General features: G+C 41.4%; 1 protein-coding gene across 5 annotated transcripts in view; it reads left to right on the top strand.

Annotated features, from left to right (window-relative positions):
• Positions 1 to 22,616, top strand: part of fibcd1b (fibrinogen C domain containing 1b) — a 144,665-nt gene that overhangs the window by 76,442 nt on the left and 45,607 nt on the right. For all 5 annotated transcript variants that reach the window (XM_027282254.1, XM_027282255.1, XM_027282253.1 and 2 more), the window contains 3 exons: positions 527 to 1,006; positions 9,498 to 9,657; positions 16,776 to 16,912. In XM_027282254.1, coding sequence (XP_027138055.1) covers positions 527 to 1,006; positions 9,498 to 9,657; positions 16,776 to 16,912 — 777 coding nt within the window. The remainder of the gene's footprint in view (positions 1 to 526; positions 1,007 to 9,497; positions 9,658 to 16,775; positions 16,913 to 22,616) is intronic.

Below are 22,616 nucleotides of genomic sequence, written 5' to 3' on the forward strand. Positions count from 1 at the left end.
TGGCTGCCTGAGACACTTTTGTTTTACTTTCTCTTCCCGGCTTTCATTGGTTCAGGGTTTTTTATTGTTTTTCTTCCTGTCTCAGAAATGGAAAGACAGAACATCGGTGCCTTGACCGTACGTTTCCCAGAAGTGTCTCAGGCTAGCATTCTCTATACTGCACCACCACTGCTCTGATGATGTATCAGCTTTTTTTGGGACAGAAATTGTCTGTTTGTTTTGTTTTGCCTTTACTTTTAGCAAATTTTGATTTTCAAGAAAACAGTTGGCAGAATCTACATAGTTGCTACATAAATCATTCAAAACTACATTTTGACAGATGGGAATATGGTAACATCGCTGAGTCTGTGCCATACAAAATATCTACAGTGATGGATGGAAGTCATTTCTTATTCTTTAAATAAGGCCGGTGTTTTGCCATAAGTTTTGGTGTTCTAGCAACTGTGATCCTAAAACTTACTTTTTCTCTTCTTTCCTTCCTCATTTCCACCCCCTCCCTCCTTTCTTCCTTCCTTCCTACTCACAGAGGATGAGCTGCAGCTACCTGCTTTGCACTATCCTGCTCTTTGTGGCTGTATTGCTAGCTGTCACTGTCACTGGCACCATCCTTTTTATGAACCACTACCAGGCCCCACCCATGTCTGACGGCCTACCCCACATCTCTACCAATCAGGATGAAGCCAATGCCCTGGTCACCGTTGAGAGAGGCGATGGTTCTCGCATCAACATTTTCATCGACCCCAACTGTCCTGACTACAACAGTAACTTTTTGCGCCTGGAGGGTGTGCAGACGTCACTTCTCCACTCACTAACCGACCACGACTCTGACCTGAAGTCAGTGAAAGGCCAGGACCGGGCTCTCCTTGTCAATCTGGCTGAGGAGGTGGCCAAGCTGTCAGCCCACGCGGGGCAACTGAAAATGGACTATGAATCCTTACGCAGGGGTCAAGGCAGCCTGGGGCAAGACCTTAACACACTGCAGACGGAGCAGGGACGCCTCATACAGGTGAGACACATCCGCGTAAACATGCATACACAAACAGCGTGAATGCCACAGACACAGTCTACATGCAGTGTTATTGTAAGGTCATGGAGAATACACCATCCAGGTCAGAGTCATAAGTGAGTCACAGTATAACACAGGAACGAAGGTGATAATGAAGTTGTAGCTGTATCTATTCTTGCAGTTGCTATGGCTGCCATAAAAATAACAGCGATTAACATGTGAGTGCATCATATAATCATTCTGAAAATACAACTGCCTAACAAGGTAGGAAATGGTGCAAACTCCAACTAAAGACTTGACTAGTTGACTTGTAGTCCACGGCTGGATCTACAATCCATGTATTTTAAATGCAAAACCTTGATATTCTTTGAGATTTGCCCCAGAAATGTAGTGGAGTTGGAGTATGAAGTAGCATAAAATGAAAATACTCGAGTACAAGTGGCTGTTTAGATGCTGAAATGTGGCCTGAGAAAGAAATAAAAAGTACCATAAGTTATAGACTGTTCATTCAGCACAAATGGATATTCTGTGAGGAAAAACAATGCAAAATGTTTCTTTGTTAGTTTGTTTCTTTGGCTTTTATGACCAAACATAAGGATGATTGGTCGCGCAGTAAAATCAGATGAACTGAATCCAGTGTGCGAGACTCACTACTGAAGTCATGTCTTTAAGTACTGTACGGAGTCACTCAAGGACTGGATTGCGGAACACCTATCAATAGGTATTGATTGAAACCAACCTAAGATGTGTGACAGCTCATTTGACTCGAGGATTTTCGCTTGGGTTGTCGCTTGGTCTTATTTAGTCCTGTCCCTTTCCTGACTGCAGAATCAAAACCCCATCATACGCTAATCAAATGCCAACTTGACCATGTCAATTTATCCGTACGAGCACTTATGTGTACAAGCGCAGTAACGGCTTGATCAAAGTGCAAATAGGGTTCATTTTTCCGCTCAGCATAACTCACTCAGTCTAGCGTTTGAAGATCAGGTCACAGGGGAAGAAATGCCCATCATGATTCAAGAAACAGAATAAGTTGCACATTAATTCAATAAGACAACATAATGTTTCCCTAGATGTGAAAGACAGACTCTGCGTTGGACGAAACCATAATTAGACCCCCTTTAGTTTCGCATTGTCCACATTGATTTATTGACAATGCATTTCCTAAATGTGCGTGGAAAATCTTCACACTACATGCTCTTTTAATTTTGGCCCATCATCTGTAAATAGATTTCATAGCTGCCAGACATACAGCTCAAACAACTGAATGCATTAAGCTTCTGCCAATCCTTTCTCTTTAGCTCAAGGTTCAACACTGTTTAGAGATCCCTCAAAACTCATTGGACTGCCTCCTTGGGTTTTGAAACCATGGTTACTGATTGGTAGCTCAGTTAAAGCAGAAAGACGGGCTGTCCCTTTACTGCTGTTATTGTGGTGTAGGTGGCATGGTGCAGTGGGCACTGAGGCTAAGTGGAGGTGGTGCTGGCAGCCCAGACACTCCAGGTGATTGATTTCCTCTTTGGAGGCAAGGCATGTGGTGTGCACATCCGCTGTTTCTGCCTGACACCATAGTGCGACTGTGTGATCTATGGGCCACCTGTGGCCAGGACTTCTGATTTATACGATGACACAGAGCTGACTGTGCCAGTGTTAGTAATAGCTCAGTGTGCACCGCAGCCCCCTGAAGAACAGTTTCACCCTCCCTTATAGAGAGAAACCCTTCAAAATGCCCCTGAGGAGATAAGCAGGAGAATCTGATTGCAGTGGGTTTAGGACCAATGTGTTTTGATTTTTCACAAACTGACACATCCATTTTTCACACTGACTGCTTGCAGCCTTAAATAGAAAGGCACGTCAAAACACACGCATTTGCATAATGAATCCCGCTGATTGTGAAAGACCAGAAAAAAATGATATGATGTAACAATAACAATAAAACTGATGGTTACGTTTCAGAGTGACGGACAAGGTCTAGTATCTTTGCTCTAGGTCAAAACTCTCATTTTTTTTTTTTCCTAGCAGCAACCTTCATGGCTGAGGTGTAGCCGGTGTGGAAGCCCCAAAAATCTGCAGTTCCTCAAACAGCCACTAGAGGCTGGCTACAGAAATATTCAGTCTTTATAAGCTGCCATGTTAGAACATCACCGCAGAAATTAACCTTATTTTTCCCTTTTCTAACAAATGGTATTCCTGGTCACTGCAGAACTCTTGCATTATTTTAAACCTTTAAATTTTTATATCATACGTCAGTGACATTATGTCAGTGTCTTTCCTTCGCCCTACTGCTGAATATTAGAGGTGCAGGAATCGAATCCTTGGGGGCTCTGTATGACTTCACACACATCACCTCAGATTCATGATTTCTTGGTACAACCTAAACCGAGGACTGCACCAGATAAACTATTTTTCAATATTAAGACAAGTGTCATTTAGTTAGATTAAGTAAAGTCAGAAAACCTAAGCACGTCCGTCACCACCTTACAAAGCAATAACTCCCTGACATTTACCTTTGCCTCATTGACATACTGTACTTGTATGTCAAAGTCTAAAGAAAATGAAGCGTGCGCTATTTGCTTTGCTATTTGTTGACAGCACCAGAACTGTGTCGCACTGTTTACAAAAAGGAGAATGAGCTCAGCATCCCAGTTTATGTAAATTCAACAGAAAATCCAAAGAACTTCCAGTCTAACATCCTTATATTACTGTGTTGGTACTGTCTCTGCGGTGGCTCTCAGGTTACTGTCTCTCTTTACCTTTCTCATGCCAGCAAGCACAAACTTTTGTCAGTAGCATAAATTACATTAAAAGTTGTTAATGTATTTTTTGCTCTGAGCAGCAGTGGCAGCTCTGTTCACAGGCATTGTAGACAACCATGTATAAAGGCCAACGGCTGGGGTGGGTGTCAAGGTTTTTATGGCCTGCACTCATGCACCTCTTCAGCATAAAAAGTATTGGATGACTATATTCCCCATAGCAGAAGGTCCGACTGACATGAAACGTAGTTCACATATTCAACTGACTTGACATTCAGTTTTCCCACAATGTCTGACTGCAAAAAGACTGCAAGGAGGTAAAGACCGCGAGGCTGTATGACTTAGTGATTCCCTTGAACCACAGGTCACAGTTTAAACCGAATTATGTGCCTGTGGAATATTAATGTTTTGGACAAGTGACACCCACAACCTCTGCTAAGGATCTAGGGGCAAACCTCTGCTGTATAATAGAAAACCATATTGCCTCAAGATGTTCATTCTGTTCGACGCAAAGTCCTTTGGAGACTTTAAAAAGTAGAAATTCGTAGAGCGCTTGTTGCTGCTATTTCAGGCAGAGGATGTGAAACGGATAATGTTCAACGTACAATAAGAGTGTACAATGATAAAAGTCGCGTAAAATACGGGAACCTAATTCAATTAATGCAAATGAGTAGCTTCAAAGTTGCAGCCAGCTGGCCAATTCAAAGGAATAAAGAAAAGCAGTGAGGAGGGTCCAAACCACTGTCATTAGAACAATGCAAATGTAAATATAGCGGATGCAGCAGTTTTGGGGAGGTACAAAGGTACTTAATTATAGACAAAACACGTTATCTTCTAATTACAGAGAAATATAACAACAATAAACCATTTGTCTACAACATGAGCATTATCCTTTAGAGACTGCAGAAATAAATGAGAGGAAATGAATATTATCTTTGTTTAGTATAATGATATTATGGGTGGTACAATTATATATGTTGTATGTCGAGACGGTGATACCAAAATGGAATGTAGTACAAATAAACAAGGCACTACTGCTCGAGTGAGACATATGGCCAGAAACATTAAAGGGCCATCCCACCGCTTTATTTTATTAATCATGATCTAATTGCACAGCTGGATTCTTTGCCTCCCACCTCTACACTAAAGCACACATGTACGAAATCAAAAGGCCTGATCAAAGATCAGAGACTCTGTATGATCTGAATCTGATTTGCTATGAAAACATTCCCTTTATGCGTGAAGCTTCTGTCCATCATCGGGGGTAATCTTTTATTCATTGTTCCGTTGCTTCAGAGGCCTCTTATATGTCGAGGATCTCTCGCTGTTTGAACAGACGGGATGAGGGTGAGGCTCGAAACATTTATGTGACACTTTATGCAGTAAGTTAATATTTATTTAACAGCCACTTTAAGTACAGCTGTTATTATTTTTATACATTCATGCACATCTTTTAGGATGAAAGGTTACTAAAGAATGCGAATAGGGAATATGAAAACTCCAACCTGGCTCGGCTTTAGCTCACCGGCACCGAAGAAACAACACACGAGGAAAACAATTAGCCACCGAGACACTTTTGAGGAGGAGGTGGAGTCAGATGAAGATGTGCATCTGCATCACAGCTGTCAGAAAAGATGGGGAGTTCTCTAAACAGGATGTGAGGATGTGAGCAGAGAGGTGGCTCAGAGCTACGCGGCTGGCAGAGTGCAGCACAATAACAAAGGATGAGGTTAACAGACAGCTTGACTGTACCCTGTGGACAAGTGATATCAACACTGGGAATTTATTTTTCTAAGTCAGCATCCGGAAGCAGATTTATTTCTGTGATTTTCTCCTCTTGTAAGAACGCAGGGCTGCAAGAACCGATTATCTTCATTATTGATTAACTTGCTGGTTATCTTCTCAGTTAATCAATCACTCGTTTAGTCTAGGAGATGAAAAACACTGTGAAAGTGGTGAAATATTACTATTTCTCAAAGGCCAGAATGATATATTTGGTTGTTTTGTCCAACAAACAGCCCCCAAAATCTAAGATATTCCGGAAAACGGTCCATCCTCACGCTGAAAAATGACTGAAACACAAAATAAATTGCCTTAGTAACTTTTCGGGGTATTTCTAAAAGAAAGAGAACCGCCATCAGCATGAATGTCATTCTAGCACATGTGTGCCAGTCGTCTCAAAGCACAAGATTTGTAGGGAGTTCAGTAGAGTACAGAAGTTTTGAAGTTTTTCTCATTACATTTCAAACCTCTTCGTTACACGGATTTATAAGAGAAGTCGTGGAATAGTACAAATGTGCTTGAGGGTTTAAATTATTTTCAACTTGCAATAGCTGCAGTCAAGTGTAAAGAGAGCTCCCTCTCGATGGCTCCTCTCACTTCTCCCATTTGCTCCTCCAGGCTCCAGTTGACTGGACAGCCGCTGTATGTGAGGTGAAGGTGTCATATTTGGCAGATGGTGAATGAATGACTTTTTTTTATTTATTTATATATATCTCGCCAGCTCCAGCCTTTTAACTCCTGACTTTACCCCACAGGGAACATGTCTCTACCTTATGAAACATCTAATGAAGGCCAGCAACCTTTGTTCAAAAAGATTAAATCCTTTTTTTCTATACAGTTAAGTTTAGACACGTCCGACAAGCATCGAACCAAACTAGATTTAAACTTGATTTTGAATGCACTGCACATTATTGTGCAAATCATGTTGAGATTTAAAAAAGGAACCTTTTTAAAAATGTTAATCTAACCCCTTGCAGTCTGTCACAGATGTGCAAAAGAAAGAACCCCGCTCAAACACAGCTCCTTGTGTTAACGCTGTCTAATGAGAGCTAATTACAGCATGATCCTAATTGATGTGTCAGTCAAGGCTTAGAATTAAGACTCCACTGCTTTTGTCTCTGCCTTTAAACACACACACACACACACACACACACACACACACACACACTAACAAACATAGAGTGTGTAATGAAAGGAATGTCAAATTTGCACGTGAGAAAGAACACAACTCAGAGGCGAACTCGTTTATTAAGCAACGTTAAAAGCTCTGAAAGTCTTGCCCCTCCTCGCATACGCACAATGAACAATAATACACTCACAGAGCAGAAAACGCAGTTATCTTTGCTTCACCCGGCCTGGCTGCTTCTCACAGAGGGTTGTTTCTTTATCGTATGCATGCGTGGGGTTTTCTTTGTGCTTACATTTGGGCACGTACGTAAATGCGTTGTTTATGTCTGTGTGTGTGGGTTAAAGCCCCGGTGTCCGTGTAATATGATTGCGGTGCAGCTTTTTTTGTGCCTCGGAGGTATGTCGCATAGTTATTGAGGCCAAGGAAAGGCCGCTGGGGTTTCTTTGTAATGCAGTTTTAACACCTGAATATAGCTGCACAGACATACCTTTGATAGAAGACTCTGAGCCCCTTATATATGACTTTGAGCGCTTGCAGGTCTGCACGAGCGTGTACGGCTGAGAGAGAGTGTGTAGCAAGATGAAAGAAAAAGGAGTGAGAGAGTTTGTGTGAGCATGAGGAAATGCAAGAATATTTCTCCTACTTTGTGTGTGTGTGTGTGTGTGTGTGTGTGTGTGTGTGTGTGCATATGGGGCCCCAACACCTGGCTGTGCATAGGTGTTGGCCAACTAGGGCGCTATGTGAAAACGACCTTTCTGCAATGAACAGCACACAAAGGGCTGCAGGTAAGGAAGTGACTATGGCAGATCAGAGAGGTTACCCTGCTCTCTGCTAGGCTTAGCACGCACATTCATCACCAGCCTTCCCACAGGGCTCTTTGTGTTTCACAGCATTCGCCTGGGTGCATTATGGGATAGGGTACCATGTGGTGTCTTTGCTACACAGGGCAGTCTTTGCACCTGTGCGTTTCCGAAGGTCCCTAAAGGACTATAATCCACCAGTGGTTATATATTTTATATTTTAGCTCATTAACTATAAAATGAGTAAAAGATATATTAGTATGATTTTCCAAAGAATACCAAAACTTTTTTTTGGTTGGTTTTAATTTTTTTTTTTTTTTCACCCAGTTTTTTTTTTTTTTTCCAAGTCACATTGTCCTCACATGGTCATGCAGTCAAGACCACTGTGGAAAACTGCCCTTGCTGGTGTGTTCAAGGATGTTCTGACATTTGAGTCGGCTGCTACATCCACAAGCTATTAACATCAAGTAAAAACCAGAAGACATACGTTACGCAACGGGCATTTACGAAGTACATCGTCACTTTTTTTTTTTTTAATGTTCTTAAAGACTTGGCGGCACCTCACTCTGTAGATCAAAGGTAAAAACATCCTTTGGATTATTTATTGTGAAGTCATAATCCTTAAAGTACCTGTTCTGGTTGATTTGGCAACACCTGTGCATACTGGTGATAACACTTAATACAAGTCCTGGAGATACTTTTCAAAATGATGCGGTTATTGATCGCCTGGGGGAAAGAAACATACTTTGAGCAGCTACTCCATATGAAATAAAGCGAAAGAAGCTAAGAGAGTCATAAATTTCCCTTGCAGGCGAGTCATGATGAAACCTGAGTCATATACTGTAAGTAGCATGAGATGTTTGCTTTTTTTTATTATTGTTCTCTGAACTTTGATTTTACCGACACATACAGGTGATTCTGAAAACTGACACTTTTTGACTAGTGTAGATATGTTAACCGATACAACTTTGGATGCAGCAGGCGATGACCGATTTGCATGCCAAGGCAAACTCGACACGTCAAAAAAGCAGTGCACAATACTCAGAACAGAGCATCACAGTCACAACGCATAGGCAGCAGATCAAATATGCTACTTCAAAGACCACAGTGAGAGCGAGAGCATGAAGCAGCCGAGGACACACCAAACGCAACACAAGTCAGCACAGTTTCCAAATCGACCCAATTATTAAAAATATATTCAGAGTCACCGTTTGACGTTTTCAAAGCGGCACAGTCCGCCGTGTGTCGTCGTTGAAAAATGATCCAGCACGTTGCGCCTCTTCTGTCCGAGGACGCCGGAGAACAAATCCATCCATTACAACAACAATTTCCCAACTTGCTTTACTAATTCAGCATACTAATTTTAGCCTGTAGAAAACACCACTTCTATTCTCCGAGGTGTAATCGCATGAGCGATGTGGCGATGTGTAACAGAGTGAAACTTCCCCACTGATCTCTGGACAGTGAAAGCCTAATTAGCCTACATTAAATACCAATGTGGGGATACTGAATGGCAGATTTGCTACTGAACTCGGTGTTTGGTGCTGACAGCACACATGAGGATGTTGTGCTTGTGAAGTGGATTTACTTTTTCTATGACAATTTCAGCCTCTTAATAGCACCGCCCTATGTGTTTCCTCTACAAAATGCCTGGGACCGGCTGCTCTGATCTTCCAGTCATTACATGACTTATGCAAAAAAAAAAAAACGATGTGTAATATATGCCTGTGTCAGCTCTTGCCTTGCAAATCGTGTCCAGCGTGTGCATGCATAGTTTACTGTGAATCCAATGCCATTCGATTCCAGTGCAGGAGTGACGCAGGAGACTTCACCACTCACAATTCAAACTACTAGAAAGAAAGGTAACCGCCTGTCTGGAAGATTGTACAAACCTTGGCTGACTTTGGGAAATGGTCAGAAGTAATCTAACACATATACAGCTACAGGTTCGCTATAATTTCATTGTTAATGAATGTCAATTTAATGTGTATTCTCCTGTCCTGCTCTGTGTGTGTGTGTTGCAGCTGCTGTCGGACAGCCAGATCAACATGGTGAAGGTAGTGAACTCAGTGAGTGATGCTCTGAACGCCATGCAGAAGGAGAACGTAGGCTTGAAGGCACGTGTCAAGGCTGACTTGCAGAGGGCACCAGTCAGAGGGGCTCGTCTCAAGGGCTGCTCCAATGGTAAGAGAAATGAGCCGTGGCTTCACTATCTGTACCTGTCTGGCAGGATTACATTTTTTTTTTGTACACTTGTCTGTCTGATATTTAGTTTGTCCCTCTGTCTCTGTATATCTAATTCATACATCACCTGGCTACCTATATGTTTGACCTCCTGCCACTGTATTCCCCCCCTCGGTGTCGTGATCCCACCTTGTGTAAGCCCGACTCCATTAGTCTGTAAAATTATATTCCAGTGTGGTCTGTCTGTCATCCATCTTACCGCGTATTCATTCAACCCGACCCCGTCTGGTGATATCAGTGTGTTTCCCTGGGCTACATCTCATCCACATTATCCAGCGGCCTTGGTTGAGATGTGGAATTTTTTTTTTTTCTTCTACTATACATGAGAAATGACTTGCATGTCCACCGGGCTGTGTTGCACAGAGGCAGAGAAAAGCCCGAGGCATCATCCCATTGGAAGGCTTTTAACCAAGCTCAGTATACCCTATGGCATTCCCCTGTTGGACATGCCTTGCACAGGTAGTCAAGGAGCACACACAGAGTGGAGACTGCTTGTGCATACAGCATACAATAACAGAATAAGAGCGGCGCGACTGGAGAATGTAGTGGATGTCTTATAAATCTGCAAGCGTGAGAGCGTGTCCGCGTACTCCGAGCGTAGAAAGAGCAGAAGCGTGAAAGAGTTTTATTTCAAGCTTCCTGTTTTACTTTTGCTCTTAGGAGCTGAAACTGTTTCCATGAGCCATGTTTTATTAATATCCCATTTTACTGTTTCGTCCTGCGACATCAACAGCCTAATTGATGCAATTAGTTGACACACCTGCTATCTCTCTGCTGTTGTTTCCTGAGATTCCTACTTACATGGATGGATGTGCAGGATTATATGCTCTAAATGTCATTGGATCGGTGTTACAATACAGATTTTTTTGAACCAAACTATGATTTTTAACTCAGATGTATCTAATGCTCCAGTTCTATATTCATGTCATCGTACTGTCTGATGAAAACCACGTATGTCAGATATCAGAAGGATGAAGAAATGAGACACATATATGTTTACATAGTCATCAGTGGACAGTAAACACTGGCCTAAGTGAAACTATTTTAATATTTGAAATTGAAATCTGCATCACAACGCTAATGGCCATCTGACGCTGATGTTTGTGCGTCAGCCTGACTCAGTTCAGAGAGATCACAGAGCTTGTCATCTATCCTTGGCTCAAAAAATTAAATGTAATTTAACCAAAGCTATCCTCCCTCTATCTATAACAAAGCGATTCGTCATTGGTCAATAAGATTCTAATAAGACCAGTTTTGACTGTAGATGGAAGATTCCACATATAGAAGAAAGTGAAACAATATCTAAGTGGAGGTACGCACAGAGACGATATAATATATTGTACAATTCTTATATTTGAAGTCTAAAGTAATAGACATTTTACATCCATATAAAGTCAGATCAAGACCTGTAAGATGAGACAGGCGAAGACAAGAAACACAAATTAAGTGTTTCCTGATTGGTTTAAAAAAAATAAATCTTTGATTAAAAACAATGAATTATCTAAAAGGCTGAAAAGTAAAGTGTTTTGGAGATACATGGTTTCCATAGGACAGCACAGAGCGGTTGAAGCGCTGTCCATGGTGCTGAATCTTTCCCTTCTCAGTTTCCACTTTCCAGAGGTTTGTTGCCTTAAGCAAAATAATCTGAAGCAATCCGTAAACAGCTACTTGTAACACCGTTCTGGGTGGCAATAAATTAATAAATCATTCGATAGAGAAGTTATCCCTTAGATCTCTCACGGTAGGTATGAAAGCTCAATTGTGGAATTATTTCTTCAAGCTTTATTTTAATTTAATGTCTCGTGGCTGTGTATTAATTGTAGCGGCGACAGAGACTGAAACAATATTGTTCCCCACCGCTATGGGAGTCATTAGTCAATTTATGAGCGGCATAGCATTTCCCCCCACTGTATGCACATTGTTTAGGGAGAGAACACAGCTACAAGAACACTTTACAGTATGATGCAATGAGATGTGTAGTAACATCACTGTTCTGAAAAACCCTAAAGAAAGAAATTAATATTACAAGTTAACATTACAGGTTTTGCATTGCATGAGATTACACACGTGTTCTGGTTATTATCTTTATTAAGGAAAGTGTCTGTAATAAGGGATAATTATATATGAGCTCCATGTATTTTTAAAATTAATTCCTGTGTAACATGGTGAAGTCAGCATCCAGTACAAGGTAGCAATAAAGATTACATCAACCCTGCTGTGCCTGCTGGAGAACAGCTCTACGGCTGCTCCTGTTTTTATAATTTCATACGGATGCTTCTGGAAACAGGTGTCCAGTTCAGTCAACTGTCTGTCAGGGATTACAGCTCATGATTATTAGTGTCAGCAAGTTTTTACTCACCAAAGTTCAGAGCAAAAATAAAAATGCAAATAAATTATTGAGATGATAATCTTTTTGGGGCATATGGGGTTACTGAAATATGCAGAGCCTTTCATTAGCCATCATACGAAGCATTCAAGGCCTTCCCCTTGACTAATATGTTTTTTGTTTTTTTAAATATTCATAAAACAGCAGCAATTCTTCCCACTCCTGTCCTCACAACTGACATACCTGACTTGACATGTCATTATACTGTCCGAGCTTAAACAACCTAATATAAAAATAGCTTTTATTTGCTTTTGCCTTTTATATACACCCAGGTGCTATTTAATTAATTAATATTTTATTATTATTAATTATTAATTCATATGTTTGCAATACTTCTTACATTGCCACTTAAAATGTTGGTATGTTTCATGTAAATAACCACAGAGTGTTTCAAATGGTCCGATTTAAAGAGATCCTGAAGTCATGTGTAAATCAATGGCAAAGCCCCAAAGTTCAGCATCATTGGCCAGTGCTTCACATATCCCATATCCAAGGTTTCTATGGATTCTATGAAGAATGATATAATAAAATAAAAAATGTATAGAAGGTCATAAAAACACCCATAATGAAAGAAAAACAAACACAACAAACAACAAAGAAACAGTAGGTTAAGGATTAGCTCAGTGTCATATGTACACATATATACATCACCACCTTGAAATGTAGCTCCATGCAGGCTTCTACTCCTTTTGCTCCTTAGAGCAACAGTCAGGACAAACAACAACAAAGCAGCCAGCAGCAAGTCAGTGCTTTTGTGGAGCACAGCCTTGACATTTCATCAAAGGCATCAACACTGAACCAGAGAGCGGCTACAAAAACCACGCAAACATTTTCTCTAAATGCCCATGCACAACATATTCATCACGCAACATATCCTTGTTTTTATTATTTACGGCATTCATGTGTGGGTTAGCTCGCTTTTGGCTATGTGTTTAGAAATCACATATCATATTCGCATTTTGGTGTTGACCAGAATAGAAAAAAAATATACATTTATTGACATGTCAGTAATGCAGCACAATGAGATGAATAAATAATAAACTGTATACACATAAACACAGCAGCATCATATCCATACTGTACATCTGCACAGGTGGGCACATATATGTTGAGGTATGGACACGGCCATGGATATCCTGCACTGCCTGTCGGTCCCACTGTGCCTGTGAATATTTGAAGTATTCATCTCTGTACTGTTTGCATTGGATTCCCATAAGAACATATTAAATTCTCAAAGTTACATGAATCCAAACCTGACAGCAGTGAAGCCCATCTCAGCTCTGACAGTAGCAGGGTTTCTGAGTTGGATGAAATCTTTCAGTTCTAGGACTGCCTGACTCTGCTGTACTGTTATATAGTGGCTATACGGCTCAATGTCAATTTCTGTAGTCAACAGTAAGCATGCATGTGCAAGTATTGGCATTTGGTAGATTCATTTATCGCTGTTAGATTTGCTGAGTTTTATCAGTGTTGCATTTTTAAAACAAAAGAGCAAAAACATAACTTAAGAAAGTTGGATGCAGGACAGTGTGCATGGTTGGGAACAACTTTAGTGCTTTCCACTAGATGAGCAGCGTTTTCTGGAGATGATATGCGCTGCATATAAGTGAGCTTAGTTCCTATTGTGCAGTTTCTGCAAAGCCAGAGGGACTCAAGTTGCATGCCTTAATGCAATTAATTCATTTGTCACTAAACAGATGAGATTCAGAAAAAAGGTCCCATCCAACCAAACCATGTTACATCACCAGAAAATCAATGTCTATTGTAACTGATCAGTCTGGTTATATTATATTTTGTCAATAAATCCTGTTAAAAGACAAAAATCAACAATAAATGATCCCATGCATGAGTATTGTCTCTGTATCTAAAGCCCGATATACTATAGCCTATTACTGTAGACCTCCACTATCCAAAAACCTCCACTGTTGTTGTTATTAAAAACACATCAATGAGCCAAGCCATTACACTGGGTGACCTGTTTCTGTATTCCCATAAATATAGAATTCCTTTGAGTCAATCCACATCCTGGAGCTATAAATGCTCAATAATGCACCAGATCCACAGCCAGCAAATGCAGTTTTGTTTTGTTTTTTTTACTCCTGTTTGATTCACATTTACTAAATGTGAATCTACAACAACAACAAAAACAAACACTGTATCTGGCTGTCCAGCTTTTTTAGAAAGTACATTTCAGCAGGAACCAGAAAGTTCAGAATGTCGAGTACTGTGAGACGGACGCACTGATGGCTTTGGTCTTTTGCTGACCTGACAGTAAGAGAGTACAGAAAATCGCCAGCTTTATTCTTTAACTGTTAGACTTTTAGGAAAGAGTGTGTGTACAGTGCTCAAATGATAAAAGAGCAGTGATTTTTTAAAAATCAGAATCTCTAGACACAGTCGGGAACACCATTTAGCAACAAAATTGCGCTCCATCCATGAATAAGTGCCTAAAGGTTGGATTATAAAGGCTCAGTGTCGCAAGTAATGGACTTGAACACAGGACTCAGAGGCAGACAGATTAATGCAAAACGAAGTTCATTGTGTCGGAAATTCAAAACAGTATTTGGCATCAGTTTATCAGTCGTAACTGGACAAGGTAGGCAGGCAAAGGAACCGTTTACACCCGACATTAACTTGCAATATGTCCGATATCCTGTCTTGATCAGGAAAAATGGGACAAAGGGGACACATCATCACATTCTAAGGTAGTCTGGCTCACATAGCTTCATGCAAGCTCAGTAAACGATGTCCGTAGTAGCAGTTAGATAGAAAGTCGACCCTTACAAGAAGGGGTTTAAAACTTAATGATGCCCATCCATGGCATTGTTACGCTGACTTGGGATGATCCAGTTTTCTCCCACCAGCCCTGTGAGATTCAATCACAGTATGGGCAGAATTGAGATAATGAGAATGCTTATCGATATCAGGTGGATTATATGTTTACTATGTACAGGGACGTATGGAGATAGAGATCACGGTGCAAATGAAGGTCTGCAGCGGTCATAGCAGACAGGCAGAAACAAATAACAATGCACAACAGACAGTCTGGCGGGGAACTGTGGGAAAGTGGTGCATTTGATGGAGAGCTGATTAGGGGATTGGGAACAGGTGCACAGGTGACTGTGGGAATCAGACGATGACGGACGCCGACTGAGAACTAATACCTACTGCGGAGCCGGGAGGGAGTAACAGGCTCTGACATGGCAGGCAGAATTAGTGACTGGCACGCTGACAACAAGAATGATGCAAGTAATAATATTGTTTCGCCATGACTATTTTTGCGACATCTATCAGAGGTATGTTGAGCTCACTCACTTCTCAGAATGCACTAAACACTGTTCAGCTCTGCGGGTGGCACGCTCATAATTGAAAGTTATGGAAGAAAAATTAGCACACAATAAATGACCACAAATCACCAATCTGTGTTAAATAAAAGTGTGTGCAAACAAAGTCGTAAAGAAAACCAGGCCGAAGCGGACCTAGAGGAGTAGAGTCCGCTCATGGGGGGGTCGGTCCTTGGAAGAACAATTTCTCTGCTGTAAGGGATCATTAAACTGAAAAACTTTGAAAGCCCTTGTTATAGGAAACCGGATTCTTAAATAATGATGATGGTCTCTTTCTTTAATGTCCCATGGAACCTCGACGGCTTCAGTTCCCTGTAATGAAAAGAAGAACTGGGAAATTCTACCATTTATGTGTGATGATGATGAAAGTCGGAGCTTTGCAGTCGAGGCTCATGTGGAGGAACGGAAAAGATTTGGTGGGGATCAAACATCCTATATCATGTGGAGACTGTGAAAAATCTTGAATGGCCTTTTCAAGAACTCCTGGCTGTTTTTAAAATTCAGGGGGTTTTGACCCCGGTGGAGGATGGCATGCATAATCTATGACATTGTCCTCATCACAGAGTTCCTCTCTTGCTTCCTAGGGAATAGATTTTGTATCCCTTGTGTAAGACGGATTCCTCAGACGCCGACAAGGCTGCCACTGTTCTGCTCTGCTGTGGCTTACAAGCTGCCTGTCTCTGTCTCTTCTTTCTGGCACTAACTTTTCCTGAATTCTTTCTCCGCCTGTCTGTTATATACTCTCCCCACTCTTCCTGTCTCTTTATCTGTGCCGTATCCCTCAAATGTATATATCTCATCACTAAGCCATACCTCTTCCTCTCTGACTGTCCATATGTCTTAGGTTTTCCTCCCTTTTCCCTACAACTTGTGTTATCTCAGATCTAAGTCTCTGTGCTATATATCTGCTTCTTCTCTGCGGCATCACGCTCCGCCCTTCTGTCTTCATTTCGACCTACTTGCGTTCTACCTACTTTCACGTATTTTATCTTCGCAGCACTTAGACTCTCTTGTCCCACCGTGTCATCCATCAACTAGCTCATCCATCTTGTCATCTATCTTTTTTCCGTGTCTTGTTTTCCACCTCCGTGTTGCTCATGTTCTGTCCTTTCCAAGAGCAATCCTTTTTGGGAAAACACTGTGATTTCACAGCATAAAACCAAAGCTGTTCCCTCATGTTTACTGTACTTATGTGTCTCTCTAGTGTATGGCTGCAGACAGAGTGACAAGTGTTATCTCGTGTTCTCTTTATTACTTTACCGCTTCTCTTTGCAAGCCATATTGGACCTCATTTATTTCATGTTTCCCCAACTTTCACCTCTCCCTAGGCTCGCGTCCCCGTGACTGCGGTGATCTGTATGCCAGCGGTCAGCGAGAGGATGGCATCTACTCTGTGTTTCCTGTTCACCATCCCGCAGGCTTCCAGGTGTACTGTGACATGACTACAGACGGAGGAGGCTGGACGGTGAGTCAGAGGAAAACACACACACACACACACATTGTTAACAGTCAACACACACACACAGGCATAAAGCTTTTAATCTGTATGTGTATTTACTGAAAATACTGCTGCATTCTCACCAGGGTTATAATCAAGATGAAAAGAGGGGAATTGATTGGAACTGCAGGCCTCTGCTTTTACAAATCAGTTTTTACTGACTAAATAACACAAAAATAAGAATGATTTCAACACTAGCTCCAGTCCAAATCATCCAGTACATGAGGTCCAATACCGTTTTTTCTGAGCACCCGCTGTGATTACAGTTGTACTGCCTTAGGAATCACATGTATCAATCCAAAAAAAAAAAAAAAGATTGTATCAATCCAAAAAAAAAAAAAAAGATCTCATCAAAGTTTTATCACAGCGGGGAGAGGGGATCAGTTTCAAGTGGACCCGTTTGAAGACGGTCCATCATTTTTTAATGTTTTTCTTTCTTTCTTTCTTTCTTTAATGAGTCATGTCTAAGTGAGAGTCTCAACAGGTAGAGTGCCGAAAGAAAAATGAGTAAAGGCGAGCGAGACAAAGAAAAGGTAATAAAACAAAGCGGCAAAGGAGAGACACAGGAAAGACTGAGACGCATCCGATGAATCACGGTGACATTCTTTGTTTAGTAGTAAGTAAATGCCGCCATAATCGCAAAGGTAGATATACAAAAACCAAGTGTGAGCTGTTGCCGCGACAGCTGATCATAAATCTAATATATGTGCTGATTCTGTGATGTCTGATATAAAGATGAGGTGACTTACGGTACCATATTGGCAAGGCGAAAAGTACAGCCCGCTCGTAAAAAAACACAGCTTCCATTTTTCATGCACAAAGCGAGTTGTCATTGTGCTTCAAACTTTCTTTCCCCCTCCATTATTGTTGGTGAACGTCTGAGCTGCATATGTTTATTATATTTTTTTTGAGAGGATGAGAGACAACATGTTGCCTGGCCTTGCTAAAGTAAACACAGTTGTTTAAGTGAGACAGTATACTGGATGCACTTTGTCTTATGGGAATGAGGGACAGAGAGGTGAACAAACATTGACATGGAGCTGTTTGAAGTTATATTTGGAAGTGTGGTTTTAGATGTGCACGCACACACTCCATCTCACTGCTTAGAAGCATTTATTTCTCTTTGTTCTGAAGTGTACTGTAGCAGTCCTCGGGGGGGAAAAGCAGAGCAGTCCTTAATAGAGAAGTAAGATCTTGTAACATTTAGAGAGTTTGAAATTCCGGCTGCACAGATCCATCACGAGTCATTCTTTACAGGGTGTGACACTTCTTTGTCGAGTATCTAGGGACTGATTTGTTTGGAATGTGTCCAAAACTATTCAGGAAAAAAACCATTTAAATGATGAACTGTTTGTGGAAACTATGTCGCGCAAAGTGATACAAGCTGCACCAAAAGTGTTTAAGGGAATAAATAAAACTGCATCTTAGCTATAAAGTCAACATCTGCTATCTTCTTTCAGCCTGTGGGTGTGATGCTGTCTTGTTGACAACATGTTGATGGATATCTTCAAACTTCTAAGGACGGACATTTTAAGTTGTCTTCCCCTTCGATGTGTGAAAATGTTATAAGAGGTGTAAAAATGTTTTTTTTTTCTAAAAATGATTCTCAGACTTGTAAACAGCTTCGCTCGCCTGTGATTTCTAACACTAGTGCAACCATTGTAAAACAATAATTGCCACGTACATAACACGAGTTAAATGTGTTATCATCCTACCTTGCCCACTTCACATTCCCTTTACACTCCTACTACAAACACACACGACGTGGCATGTCTCAAAGTTCAACTCGCATCACTGTTCTACCGACATGACGGCGAATCGTGTGTGTGTGTGTGTGTGTGTGTGTGTGTGTGTGTGCGCACTTAAATCGGCGACTAACAGTGTGAGATAGGCAAGGTCGCACCCTCCGATCATCAAATAAAACGAGACTGTCAGAGTGACAGAGTGCTTAGTGCAGCATGATGGAATAGAGCTACACACCAGCCTGTCAGTGGGTACGTGCGTGTGTGTTTTTGTTTGTGTGCGTCCATGCATAGAATTTCACCTCCAAACTCATACGATGCACTAGTGTTAAGTAACAGCTCTTTGCATACTGTCCTATAAAGGGATTTGCATGGCAGCTGAGACTGAAGCGATAATGTAGCAGTTACTTATCCTGCTTGGTGTGTTTGAGCTGATTGTGATAGTGCTTGAGCCTCATTAAGAGATCAGCATGGTGCGATCCAACAGGGGGCAGGTAGGGGGAGATGAGATGCTCGGCGAGTTGAGTGGCTTACTGTCTGACGGCTGAGCTTAAATAAGGAATGAGCCATATGCTGCGGCTCATCAGCATACTCTGACATACCGGAGCACTGCCGCAGACAGACTGAGAGATGAGCAGGTTACTTGGAAGAGGGGAGGGAACAGAGGAGGGTGCGACTCAGAAGAAGTGGCAAAGAAGAGAGGCCCTGACGGAAACATTAGAATCTGATGGAGAGAGAGAGAGAGAGAGAAAGTGACATACCGATAAGAAAAAGCTGCATTTTTATCCCCACACTCTGAAATACATTAATTCCAATATGACCGGCGATAAGCTTTTCTGTTCTATTGTACTTGCAGTAAAAAGGTGGCCCTTAGGGAGCCTCGTGGATAATGCGGCTGTTTCAAGAAATGGTGACGGGAAGATACCGGGACTCGACTAGATTTAGACGTCGATCAGCGGGACTGTAGCATGAGTCAATGATGACCTTTAGGAGGATGTTGGTTCTGTGTCTACATCTCTACCGTCAATCAGCTCCCAAATCCCACAGTTTCTAATTTGATAAATGGGGAATTAGCTTTTGAAACCGAGCAAGTCTATAGACTAGAATAATAAAGCATATGTCATGGGATACTATATATTATACAATGCCATATTTCTACATAAATGGTCGTGCTGTTGCGTCAATAGTTATTTGCTTTAAGTAGAAAGATCAACTGTTTCCCCACAGACATGACCGTGTACCGCACCTGTCATGTTCCTCCAGAGAGAGAAAGAAAGAGGGAGGCGGGGGTGGAATATAAAAGGGAAAATGTGTGGTTTTAAGTAGCTCCGAGGTGTTGTCGAGAGGAGGCATAAGAAAGACAAATATACAGTAATGAGTATAGCATGCTCCCCAGGTTTTCTTGGCTGTACGGACTCGATGGTAATGCAGAATATGAGGTGCCGGTGAAATCACATGAAAATAGGGGAGAACATCCTCTGGGGTGTAGTGACTCAGAGTCATTATGAAGGAGCCAGACAAAAGTAAAAAATAAACAAAGGGAAGCAATAGCTATAGCTAGCCATAGCTACCGGGAACACAGTGTTTATTATAGACCCGTAAGTTGTGCCAGATCTGCTGTGTCGCCGTGCTTTATGCTTCAGCTTCCCATTATATCAACAGCAGAGACAGTAAATGCTGTAACATGTAGTCTGGGCACAGCTCTGCATCTTGAGTAGAGCTGACATGTCTGGAGTAATCAGTAATCAATACAGTTAACTGTAATTAGAGCAAGCATCCTAAAGACCTACACTAAAATAATCCCTCTCCGTCATCGCTTATGATCCACTAGAAGTGTGCGGCACTGCAGAGACCCTGTGCACCGCCTGTATTCTCTGCTGTGTTTGGCACAATCCTGGGCCTCGACCTGGTGTGTCGCCCTCCCCCGCCCTCCCAGCCAATAACAGCGTGCACAATGTGAGGTCAGAACTCTATAAAAAAACACAGCGTCTCGGTTACATCACATCTCTCTCCTCATCCGTCTGCCTGTGTCATACACAGAGCCGCAGTGGACTGGACGAAGCGTACGCTTTGCAGCATTCATACAAAATCCAACAATGTGGAACCTTCTTGCAGGGTGGTGCATGCTTGCAGTGTTTATTTGCTCTCTATAACATAGCTGCTGAGAAACAGTTAAGAAATAAACATTCGAATGATTAAAGAATAAACAGGTGGTGGTTAGGCAAACCTCAAACGGACGCTGTGTAACTGATATTGTTGATCACATTTGCTGGTTTTTGACTTGTGATCCTGTTCCATACTGCAGCATGTCGCAGACAAGGCCTGATGTAGCGTATTTAAAGCAAGTAATTACCACTAATTGCCACAGTGTCCACGGTTTAGCAAAGGTAGTCTGGCTTTCAAGCCTCATTATGTAACTTTTCTACCATAAAATAACAGATTTTAAATCATTTTAATGCCACAGTGACATGTAATCAAGTGAATGGCGTATGAATCTTATACGTCTGATCTTACACGATATAACCTTGTTGTTCCGTGTACGAAAATGCAGAACACTTTACAGCACCAAGTCACAGTGGTGGTGAAACTGTGGATCATATTTTATTGAGAAAATGTTTTCTGAAGCTACGAAAAAGAGAAAAATAGAGTGACCCATTAAGAAACTGCTAGACCGGAGTAAATCTGCTGTTGGATTAGTAAGTAATATTAACAGGCTGCTATGACTTGCTTGAGGTTTGGCTGTTAGCAAAGCTGTCGACCCACTAGTTTTTGATCATCAAGTAATATAATAAGAAGAAATACACGTCGTGAAAAGCTGCCCATATTTATGACAGCGATCGCCCAGAAACAGTGATGGAAATTGTGGTTTTAAATGAGACTTTAGCTGAGACATGTGTTTGTAAGATATGTTGGGGGGCTTCGGTATTCTAAGTCATTAGTGTCCCTCAGTGTCGAACAACTAATATGAAAAGAAGAGAGCAGAACAGGGAGGAAGAGAACAGAAGAGACATTAGCACGGGTTGATGTGGATGGTTGTCAGACGAAATTGGTCACTATTTCTTCCCTGCTATAACTCACGCCCTGGAGACTGTCTTGGCGCAGAGGTGGGAGGGATGACGGCAGATAGGACATAAAAGAAAAGAGCTGTCAATACTAGGCCCCAAGCCCTAAAACACACTTATAAACACCACATACACACTAACAGAAAGAGTACATACATGTCTACATACAGTAAATATATGTTCATATGTGCTTACGGACTCGCCCAGTCAGACACACATATTGAAATATGTATACACACTCAGATAAAGTAATCCTCTGGGCCTGCGGTCTACCTGTTTCAGCAAAAAGACATTTTCAAATGCCATTTAAATACAGCCTCGCGGCTTAGGGTAATGTCTTCTATTATTACTATTTTATTTGTTAAAAGGAAGGGACTAAAAATGACCACGGCATAAATAATGAATGAGAGTAGATATATCAGAGTGCAGTGTAGGGCTGCATTATCAAATTGTGCTTTTATCAGAAGTACAGCAATCACTCTCAAATATTCAATTCAGCTAAGAACCGAAATGTAAAAGTTCGAGATTGAATGTACGATTGCGTGCATGTTGTATCGCTCTTTCAGAGGCTCGGAGTGCCTTTTGAGTGTACGTTATAGGCTTTTCAGTATCTCTGGCTCACGGGGTCTTCAATATTTCATCTTTGTTAGTTTATTGGTTTGGAAAAAATAAAAAAAAGGACATGTTTTTTTCCTGTTCTGTCTTTCTGTCTTTTGTCTATCTGTAAAGGTTTTGTAAGGCGCAGAAATTGAAAACTTCAAAGTACAATCTGACTTTTGTTTGAAACATAATGGTTTTCCTAACGCGTAGACTCGGTGTCCCTTCGACTGTGGGTTCATTCACGTCTTTTTTTTGTTTACTCTTCTG

This window comes from Larimichthys crocea, chromosome IX (assembly GCF_000972845.2).
Source record: "Larimichthys crocea isolate SSNF chromosome IX, L_crocea_2.0, whole genome shotgun sequence".
NCBI lineage: Eukaryota > Metazoa > Chordata > Actinopteri > Sciaenidae > Larimichthys > Larimichthys crocea.